General features: G+C 58.2%; 1 protein-coding gene across 8 annotated transcripts in view; it reads right to left on the bottom strand.

Moving 5' to 3' along the window:
• Positions 1 to 687: 687 nt before the first annotated feature.
• Positions 688 to 11176, bottom strand: part of LOC139239524 (sodium/calcium exchanger 1-like) — a 66802-nt gene continuing 56313 nt past the window's right edge. For all 8 annotated transcript variants that reach the window (XM_070868331.1, XM_070868330.1, XM_070868336.1 and 5 more), the window contains 2 exons: positions 4595 to 4870; positions 688 to 1064 (listed from right to left, as the gene is read on the bottom strand). In XM_070868331.1, coding sequence (XP_070724432.1) covers positions 688 to 1064; positions 4595 to 4870 — 653 coding nt within the window. The remainder of the gene's footprint in view (positions 1065 to 4594; positions 4871 to 11176) is intronic.

Raw genomic sequence — 11176 nt, 5'->3', positions numbered from 1 at the left:
GGGGGGGGCCTTCTGGGACACCATGGGGTCTTACGTCTCATGGGCTGGATATCCTCGGCCTATCAGGTAGCCCCACCCTTCCCCCTCCATACCCAAAACCCTTTTGGCAACTGTGGCGTAGGAAGTAAGAAGCAGTCTGAGAATCAGTAGGCTTCAATGAGCCCCATGTGACCAGGCCTCAAAAGCCCCATGTGACCAGGCCTCAAAAGCCCCATGTGACCAGGATTCAAGGAGCCCCATGTGACCAGGCCTCAAAAGCCCCATGTGACCAGGATTCAAAGAGCCCATGTGACCAGGATTCAAGGGACCCATGTGACCAGGATTCAAGGGACCCATGTGACCAGGCTTCAAGGGACCCATGTGACCAGGCTTCAAGGGACCCATGTGACCAGGATTCAAGGAGCACGTGACCAGGATTGAAGGAGCCCATGTGACCGAGCCTCAAAACCCCATGTGACCAGGCCTCAAAGAGCCCCATGTGACCAGGCCTCAAAAAGCCTCATGTGACCAGTCCTCAAAGTGCCCCATGTGACCAGGCCTCAAAGAGCCCCATGCGACCAGGCCTCAAGGAGCCTCATGCGACCAGGCCTCAAGGAGCCCCATGCGACCAGGCCTCAAGGAGCCCCATGCGACCAGGCCTCAAAGAGCCCCATGTGACCAGGCCACCGAGCCCCATGCGCGCGGGCCTCAGAACCCGTGGATGTGACAGTAGGCTTCGAGGGCGGACACCACGACGTACAGAAGCCAGAGGGCCACAAAGAAGAGGGAGGTGATGATCTTGGCTGTCCTCGGGCCTCCTAGCTCGCCGCCAACCTCGGGCCGCCGGCGGTACATCAGGATGGCCACGCAGACGAAGGCGAAGATGGTGAAGAGGGTGACGGAGAAGGCCAGGTTGCCGGGGTTGACGTGGAACTTCTTGCCCTTGCTGGCCCAGTAGATGGCGGCCATGGACCAAGCCAGCCCGATCCCCAGGAACACGTTGACCGCGTTGCTCCCCGTCACGTTGCCGATGGAGGCATCGGCGTATTGGTCCTGGATCGCGGCAACCTTGCTGGCAAATGTGTCTGCCCAGAGAGAGAGGGGGAGAGGGAGAGAGAGAGATTTAGAGCATAACAACACAAGAAATAGGAGCAGGAGTCGGCCATTCGGCCCCTCGAGCCTGCTCCGCCATTTAATACGATCATGGCTGATCCGATCACGGACTCAGCTCCACTTCCCATAACCCTTCACTCCCTTATCGCTCAAAAATCTGTCTATCTCCACCTTAAATATATTCACTGTCCCAGTTTCCACAGCTCTCGGGGGCAGAGAATTCCACAGATTTACAACCCTCAGAGAGAAGGAATTCCTCCTCATCTCAGTTTTAAATGGGCGGCCTCTTATTCTAAGACCATGCCCCCTAGTTCTAGTCTCCCCCATCAGTGGAAACATCCTCTCTGCATCCACCTTGTCAAGCCCCCTCATAATCTGATACGTTTCGATAAGATCACCTCCCATTCTTCTGAATTCCAATGAGTAGAGGCCCGACCTCCTCAACCTTTCCTCATAAGTCAACCCTCTCATCCCCGGAATCAACCGAGTGAACCTTCTCTGAACTGCCTCCGACAGGAGGCCATTCGGCCCATCGAGCCCGTGCCGGCTCTCGACAAGGGAACAGCAGCAGTTCCCACTCCCCTCGCCCGTTCCCCCATGGCCCTGCGAGTTTATTTTCATTCAGGTCCTCATCGAACTCTCTTTGCAAAGCCGCGATTCAATCTGCCTTCCCCCCGCCGCCCCACCCCCCCGCCGGCCCCGGCCTCTCAGGCAGCGCGTTCCCGATATCTTCAGCGAGGGTTGTTCCCCTTCGAGCAGCGAGGGTTGCGGTGGGGGAGAGTGACCAGAACGGTTCCCGGGGGGGATGGGAGACTTCAGTGACGTGGGGAGACTGGACAAGCCGGGTTGTTGTGCTTAAAAAAAAAAGCAAAGACTTGCATTTATATAGCGCCTGTCCCCACCACCTCCTCACGTCCCACAGCGCCTCACAGCCAATGAAGTACTATCGGAGTGCGCTCACTGTTGTAATGTGGGAAACGCCAATTTGCGCACAGCAAGCTCCCACACACAGCGATGTGATAATGACCCAGATCATCTGTTTTAGTGATGTTGGTCGAGGGATAAATATTGGCCCCAGGACACCGGGGAGAACTCCCCCTGCTCTTCTTCCAATAGTGGCCCCGGGATCTTTTACATCCACCCGAGAGGGCAGACGGGGCCTCGGTTTAACGTCTCATCCGAAAGACGGCCCCTCCGACAGTGCGGCACTCCCTCAGTACTGCCCCTCCGACAGTGCGGCGCTCCCTCAGTACTGCCCCTCCGACAGTGCGGCGCTCCCTCAGTACTGCCCCTCCGACAGTGCGGCGCTCCCTCAGTACCGCCCCTCCGACAGTGCGGCGCTCCCTCAGTACTGCCCCTCCGACAGTGCGGCGCTCCCTCAGTACTGCCCCTCCGACAGTGCGCCGCTCCCTCAGTACTGCCCCTCCGACAGTGCGGCGCTCCCTCAGTACTGCACTGGGAGTGTCGGCCTGGAGAGTTTTGCTCGGGTCCCTGGAGTGGGAACCTACAACCTTTTGACTCACAGCTGTAAATGAGGAGAGACTGTTCCCGGGGGGCAGGAGGGCCGGTAACCAGAAGGACACGGATTGACGATAATCGGCGATGGAACCAGAGGGGGAGACGAGGAGAATGTTTTTACGCAGCGAGTTGTTGTGATCGGGAACGCGCTGCCTGAAAGGGCGGTGGGAGCAGATTCAATCGTGATTTTCAAACCGGGAATTGGATCAATACTGGGACAGGAGAAATGTGCCCGGGGCTGTGGGGAAAGAGCAGGGGGGGAGTGGGACTGATTGGATCGCTCTGTCACAGAGCCGGCACAGCACGGGCTCGAGGGGCCCAATGGGATCCTCCTGTGCTGTTTCGACCTTCACAGTTTACGCGTGAAAGTAGCAGAAAGATCGGGATATTTTTATCTCAAAGCGTCAGTGTTTATCTCGTAAACTAGGGCAGAGTGTCCCAGGAAAGGTGTGACTTGCTGAAGGTGCAATTCTCTCCCCCACCTGCGAATGTCCTTCACAATCGCTGCCTCACAGTTCCACAAACCCTTCGTCGCCAGCACGCTCTCTCTCTCTCTCTCTCTCTCTCTCTCTCTCTCTCGCTCTCGATCTCGGAGGCGGTGGCGATCACTGAGGGGGGAGTATGGGTTCCGCACTGTCGGAGGGGCAGTACTGAGGGAGCGCCGCACTGTCGGAGGGGCAGTACTGAGGGAACGCCTCACTGTCGGAGGGGCAGTACTGAGGGAACGCCTCACTGTCGGAGGGGCAGTACTGAGGGAGAGCCGCACTGTCGGAGGGGCAGTACTGAGGGAGCGCCGCACTGTCGGAGGGGCAGTACTGAGGGAGCGCCGCACTGTCGGAGGGGCAGTACTGAGGGAGCGCCGCACTGTCGGAGGGGCAGTACTGAGGGAACGCCGTACTGTCGGAGGGGCAGAACTGAGGGAACGCCGCACTGTCGGAGGGGCAGTACTGAGGGAGTGCCGCACTGTCGGAGGGGCAGTACTGAGGGAGCGCCGCACTGTCGGAGGGGCAGTACTGAGGGAACGCGTCACTGTCGGAGGGGCAGTACTGAGGGAACGCCTCACTGTCGGAGGGGCAGTACTGAGGGAATGCCTCACTGTCGGAGGGGCAGTACTGAGGGAACGCCTCACTGTCGGAGGGGCAGTACTGAGGGAGCGCCGCACTGTCGAGGGGCAGTACTGAGGGAGTGCCGCACTGTCGGAGGGGCAGTACTGAGGGAGTGCCGCACTGTCGGAGGGGCAGTACTGAGGCAGCGGCGCACTGTTGGAGGGGCAGTACTGAGGGAGCGCCGCACTGTCGGAGGGGCAGTATTGAGGGAGTGCCGTATTGTCAGAGGGGCGGTACTGAGGGAGAGCCGCACTGTCGAAGGGGCGGTACTGAGGGAGAGCCGCATTGTCGGAGGGGCAGTACTGAGGGAGTGCTGTACTGTCGGAGGGGCAGTACTGAGGGAGTGTCACACTGTCGGAGGGTCGGTACTGAGGGAGTGTCACACTGTCGGAGGGTCGGTACTGAGGGAGTGTCACACTGTCGGAGGGTCGGTACTGAGGGAGTGCCGCACTGTCGGAGGGTCGGTACTGAGGGAGTGCCGCACTGTCGGAGGGTCGGTACTGAGGGAGTGTCACACTGTCGGAGGGGCAGTACTGAGGGAGAGCCGCACGGTCGGAGGGGCAGTACTGAGGGAGTGTCGCACTGTCGGAGGGGCAGTACTGAGGGAGCGCCGCACTGTCGGAGGGGCGGTACTGAGGGAGAGCCGCACGGTCGGAGGGGCAGTACTGAGGGAGCGCCGCATTGTCGGAGGGGCGGTACTGAGGGAGAGCCGCACGGTCGGAGGGGCAGTACTGAGGGAGTGCCGCACTGTCGGAGGGTCGGTACTGAGGGAACGCCGCACTGTCGGAGGGGCAGTACTGAGGGAGTGCCGCACTGTCGGAGGGTCGGTACTGAGGGAGTGTCGCACTGTCGGAGGGTCGGTACTGAGGGAGCCTCACCTGGTACTGATGTTCCCAGTGCCACGAATACGATGGCAGTGACAGAACTCTTCAGTCCGACCGTACAGCCGAAGTGTGTCGCCAAATCTCCCGTGAGCGCCGTCAGAAGTCCGATTAAGATGATGGACACCACAAAACAGGCCCAGCCATTCCAGTACTCCGTCGGAGGGACAAAGGCGAAGAGAACCTTCCAGAACACCGTGAGGAAGTGCATGATATAATCAAAGCAAGAAGGGAGCCGTTCCTCACTGCTTCCATCCTCATCGTCATCTTCACCTGAGGGACGGAGGGGATAACACGGGGTTAGATACAGAGTAAAGCTCCCTCTACACTGTCCCATCAAACACTCCCAGGGCAGGTACAGGGGGTTAGATACAGAGTAAAGCTCCCTCTACACTGTCCCATCAAACACTCCCAGGGCAGGTACAGGGGGTTAGATACAGAGTAAAGCTCCCTCTACACTGTCCCATCAAACACTCCCAGGGCAGGTACAGGAGGTTAGATACAGAGTAAAGCTCCCTCTACACTGTCCCATCAAACACTCCCAGGGCAGGTACAGCACGGGGTTAGATACAGAGTAAAGCTCCCTCTACACTGTCCCATCAAACACTCCCAGGGCAGGTACAGGGGGTTAGATACAGAGTAAAGCTCCCTCTACACTGTCCCATCAAACACTCCCAGGGCAGGTACAGGGGGTTAGATACAGAGTAAAGCTCCCTCTACACTGTCCCATCAAACACTCCCAGGGCAGGTACAGGGGGTTAGATACAGAGTAAAGCTCCCTCTACACTGTCCCATCAAACACTCCCAGGGCAGGTACAGCACGGGGTTAGATACAGAGTAAAGCTCCCTCTACACTGTCCCATCAAACACTCCCAGGGCAGGTACAGCACGGGGTTAGATACAGAGTTAAGCTCCCTCTACACTGTCCCATCAAACACTCCCAGGGCAGGTACAGCACGAGGTTAGATACAGAGTAAAGCTCCCTCTACACTGTCCCATCAAACACTCCCAGGGCAGTTACAGGGGGTTAGATACAGAGTTAAGCTCCCTCGACACTGTCCCATCAAACACTCCCAGGGCAGGTACAGCACGGGGTTAGATACAGAGTTAAGCTCCCTCTACACTGTCCCATCAAACACTCCCAGGGCAGGTACAGCACGGGGTTAGATACAGAGTAAAGCTCCCTCTACACTGTCCCATCAAACACTCCCAGGGCAGGTACAGCACGGGGTTAGATACAGAGTAAAGCTCCCTCTACACTGTCCCATCAAACACTCCCAGGGCAGGTACAGCACGGGGTTAGATACAGAGTAAAGCTCCCTCTAGACTGTCCCATCAAACACTCCCAGGGCAGGTACAGGGGGTTAGATACAGAGTTAAGCTCCCTCTACACTGTCCCATCAAACACTCCCACGGCAGGTACAGCACGGGGTTAGATACAGAGTAAAGCTCCCTCTACACTGCCCCATCAAACACTCCCAGTGCAGGTACAGGGGGTTAGATACAGAGTAAAGCTCCCTCTACACTGTCCCATCAAACAATCCCAGGGCAGGTACAGCACGGGGTTCGATACAGAGTAAAGCTCCCTCTACACTGTCCCATCAAACACTCCCAGGGCAGGTACAGGGGGTTAGATACAGAGTAAAGCTCCCTCTCCACTCTCCCATCAAACACTCCCAGGGCAGGTACAGCACGGGGTTAGATACAGAGTAAAGCTCCCTCTACAATGTCCCATCAAACACTCCCAGGGCAGGTACAGCACGGGGTTAGATACAGAGTAAAGCTCCCTCTACACTGTCCCATCAAACACTCCCAGGGCAGGTACAGGGGGTTAGATACAGAGTAAAACTCCCTCTAGACTGTCCCATCAAACACTCCCAGGGCAGATACGGCACGGGGTTAGATACAGAGTAAAGCTCCCTCTACACTGTCCCCATCAAACACTCCCAGGGCAGGTACAGGGGGTTAGATACAGAGTAAAGCTCCCTCTACACTGTCCCATCAAACACTCCCAGGGCAGGTACAGCACGGGGAATTGTGTAAGCAAGTGCGGTTAGCCTTTGTGATTGATGGAGTGTGAGGGGTGGGTTATGAGCTGAGGTAGCTGTGATAGGAGCCAGGGATATAAGTGCAGAAATTGCAAGATTGTTTAATTCAAGTGCCCTGACTGTTCAATCCCTCTGTGATCAATTGGCAGTGTAATGTAGCTGTTCAGTAATTATATTAATTTAATTAAGCAAATGTGCAAATGTCCCAGTCGTAAACTGCGTTCCCCAGCTCCCGACTCCCTCCCTCTTCCCAACTCCGGTCTGAGGCCAATCCACAATGTTCGTAACCTGGGCCTCACATTTGGCCCAGAGACGAGATCTCGATCACATCCTCCGCCCCATCGCCACGATCGCCCCATTCCACCCCCGTAACAGCGCCCCGATCCATCACAACCCCGTCCCCCGCCGCAGCTCATCCGCTGCCGGAACCCTCACCCCTGCCTCTCTCCTCCTCCGGACTGTCGACTGTTCCAACCTCCTGATCTCTCACCGCTCCCCCACTCTGTAAACGTCAGCTCATCCCAATCGCCCGCTGCCCCCCGTCATGTCCTAACTCACACCCAGTCCCGCTCACCCATCACCCCCTGTGCTCACTGCCCCGTGTCCTAACTCACACCCAGTCCCGCTCACCCATCACCCCCTGTGCTCACTGCCCCGTGTCCTAACTCGCACCGAGTCCCGCTCACCCATCACCCCCTGTGCCCCGTGTCCTAACTCGCACCGAGTCCCACTCACCCATCACCCCCTGTGCTCACTGCCTCGTGTCCTAACTCACACCCAGTCCCACTCACCCATCACACCCTGTGCTCGCTGCCCCGTGTCCTAACTCACACCCAGTCCCACTCACCCATCACCCCCTGTGCCCCGTGTCCTAACTCGCACCGAGTCCCACTCACCCATCACCCCCTGTGCCCCGTGTCCTAACTCGCACTGAGTCCCACTCACCCATCACCCCCTGTGCTCACTGCCTCGTGTCCTAACTCACACCCAGTCCCACTCACCCATCACCCCCTGTGCTCACTGCCTCGTGTCCTAACTCACACCCAGTCCCACTCACCCATCACCCCCTGTGCTCACTGCCCCATGTCCTAACTCACACCCAGTCCCATTCACCCATCACCCCCTGTGCTCACTGCCCCGTGTCCCAACTCACACCCAGTCCCACTCACCCATCACCCCCTGTGCTCACTGCCTCGTGTCCCAACTCACACCCAGTCCCACTCACCCATCACCCCCTGTGCTCACTGCCCCCATGTCCTAACTCACACCCAGTCCCACTCACCCATCACCCCCTGTGCTCACTGCCCCGTGTCCTAACTCGCACCCAGTCCCGCTCACCCATCACCCCCTGTGCTCACTGCCCCGTGTCCTAACTCGCACCGAGTCCCGCTCACCCATCACCCCCTGTGCTCACTGCCTCGTGTCCTAACTCACACCCAGTCCCGCTCACCCATCACCCCCTGTGCTCGCTGCCCCGTGTCCTAACTCACACCGAGTCCCGCTCACCCATCACCCCCTGTGCTCACTGCCTCGTGTCCTAACTCACACCGAGTCCCACTCACCCATCACCCCCTGTGCTCACTGCCCCGTGTCCTAACTCCCACCGAGTCCCATTCACCCATCACCCCCTGTGCTCACTGCCCCGTGTCCTAACTCGCACCCAGTCCCATTCACCCATCACCCCCTGTGCTCACTGCCCCGTGTCCTAACTCCCACCGAGTCCCATTCACCCATCACCCCCTGTGCTCACTGCCCCGTGTCCTAACTCACACCCAGTCCCACTCACCCATCACCCCCTGTGCTCACTGACCTACATTGGCTCCCAGTTAAGCAACGCCTCAATTTCAAATTTCTCCATCCTCGTGTTCAAATCCCTCCTCACCCCCCTCCCCCTCCTTATCTCTGTAACCCCCTCCAGTCCCACACCACTCCCTATCTCTGTAACCCCCTCCAGCCCCCACACCCCTCCCTATCTCTGTAACCCCCTCCAGCCCCGACACCCCTCCTTATCTCTGTAACCCCCTCCAGCCCCTACACCCCTCCCTATCTCTGTAACCCCCTCCAGCCCCTACACCACTCCCTATCTCTGTAACCCCCTCCAGTCCCCACACCCCTCCCTATCTCTGTAACCTCCTCCAGCCCTACACCCCTCGATATCTCTACTCTCCTCCAATTCTGCCCTCTTGCCCATCCCCCGATTCCCATCACTCCACCATCGGTGGCCTTGCCTTCAGCTGCCTGGGGCCCCAAGCTCTGGAACTCCCTCCCTGAACCTCTCCACCTCTCTCTCCTCCTTTAAGACATTCCCTCATTACTGCCGGTTCAACAGTGCAGCGCTCCCTCAGTATTGCCCCTCCGACAGTGCGGCGCTCCCTCGGTACTGCCCCTCCGACAGCGCAGTGAGGCACTCCCTCAGTACTGCCCCTCCGACAGTGCGGCGCTCCCTCGGTACTGCCCCTCCGACAGTGCAGCACTCCCTCAGTACTGCCCCTCCGACAGTGCGGCGCTCCCTCAGTACTGCCACTCCGACAGCGCAGTGAGGCACTCCCTCAGTACTGCCCCTCCGACAGTGCGGCACTCCCTCAGTACTGCCCCTCCGACAGTGCGGCGCTCCCTCAGTACTGCCCCTCTGACAGTGCGGTGCTCCCTCAGTACTGCCCCTCCGACAGTGCGGCGCTCCCTCAGTACTGCCCCTCCGACAGTGCGGCGCTCCCTCAATACCGCCCCTCCGACAGTGCGGCGCTCCCTCAGTACTGCCCCTCCGACAGTGCGGCACTCCCTCAGTACTGCCCCTCCGACAGCGCGGTGCTCCCTCAGTACTGCACTGGGAGTGTCAGCCTGGATTTTTGTGCTCAAATCCCTGGGGTGGGAATTTAACCCACAACCATCTGTCTCTGTGTCGAGAGAGGGAGCGAGAGGGAGAGAGAGAGACAGAGAGCGAGAGACACAAAGAAAGAGAGAGACAGACAGAGACAGACAGAGAGAGAGAGACAGAGCGAGAGAGAGAGAGAGAGAGCGAGAGAGACAGAGAGGGATAGAGATAGAGAGAGAGAGAGAGAGACAGAGCAAGAGAGAGACAGAGAGCGAGACACAGAGAGAGAGACAGTGAGAGACAGACAGAGAGAGAGAGACAGAGAGAGAGAGAGAGAGAGATAGAGAGAGACAGAGAGAGAGAGAGACAGAGCGAGAGAGAGACAGAAAGAGAGATACAGAGAGCGAGACACAGAGAGAGAGAGACGGAGAGAGACAGAGAGAGAGAGAGAGATGGAGAGAGACAGAGAGAGAGAGACAGAGCGAGAGAGAGACAGAAAGAGAGATACAGAGAGCGAGACACAGAGAGAGAGACGGAGAGAGACAGACAGAGAGAGAGAGACATAGAGAGAGAGACAGAGAGAGAGAGATAGAGAGAGACAGAGAGAGAGAGACATACAGAGAGAGAGAGAGAGAGATACCACAGTGCCAGATCAGAAGCCGACAGTGCCCCTTTAAAGCAGCTGGCATTGTGTCTGTGGGACTGTGTGGTGGGGCCCACCAGACTGTCTTGACGGAAAGGGGAGTCACCCCACTCCATCTGGCCTCCAATAGGCTCCAGCATCACGTGAATCCTCTCACAGATGGGCCAGGCAGCTTCTGTTTGCGGTAACAAGGTGATAAATGCTTCCTCTCCCTCCCACACCGACATTATGCTGAGCGCCATGCTGCGCTATTGGTTTGCAATAATTCCCCTGGCCCCTCCATTCGCTCTCCAGCACATTGGAATACATTCTCCAGCTCACAGTCTGATAAATATTCGAAGAGGAGACACAAGAACATAAGAAACGGGAGCAGGAGTCGGCCATTCGGCCCCTCGAACCTGCTCCACCATTCAATAAGACCATGGCTGATCCGATCATGGACTCAGCTCCACTTCCCCGCCCGCTCCCCATAACCCTTCACTCCCTTATCGCTCAAAAATCCGTCTATCTCCACCTCAAATACATTCAATGTCCCAGCCTCCACAGCTCTCTGGGGCAGAGAATTCCACAGATTTACAACCCTCTGAGAGAAGAAATTCCTCCTCAGCTCAGTTTTAAATGGGCGGCCCCTTATTCTGAAACTATGCCCCCCGAGTTCTAGTCTCCCCCAATGCCCGCCCCCTACAACCCCAGCGGATTTCTGGTGAGGCAGTGCCGCCACCCCAGTTGAATAGCTCACTGAAGCGCGCTGTCTGGGGTGGAGTGGATGGCCTGGTGGGGGGGGGGTGGAGCTTGCCCGTAACGGAATGGGATAGCGGAGGGCAGATGACGCCCGAGGAGGCCCCCGTAACTCCCCCCTCCCCTCCCCCGGACACTTAACAGAGGGCAAGGGGTGAATGGGGGGGGGGTGGGGCATTGGGAAGGTTAATGTACAAGGGACACCCCCCACCCCTAACCCCTCCTCCCACAGCAGAGGGGTTTGGGGAGTGGGGGGGGGGGGTGGTGATCGTCCCCAGTGATTCGCACCCACCAGCACTTTGTATCACCCCCCCCTCCCACATTGCCGGAAAGCAGGC

The sequence above is a fragment of the Pristiophorus japonicus genome, chromosome 27 (genome assembly GCF_044704955.1).
Source record: "Pristiophorus japonicus isolate sPriJap1 chromosome 27, sPriJap1.hap1, whole genome shotgun sequence".
NCBI classification, from domain to species: domain Eukaryota; kingdom Metazoa; phylum Chordata; class Chondrichthyes; family Pristiophoridae; genus Pristiophorus; species Pristiophorus japonicus.
Note: the sequence above shows the minus strand (reverse complement) of the source record. Positions and strands in the feature narration are given on the sequence as shown.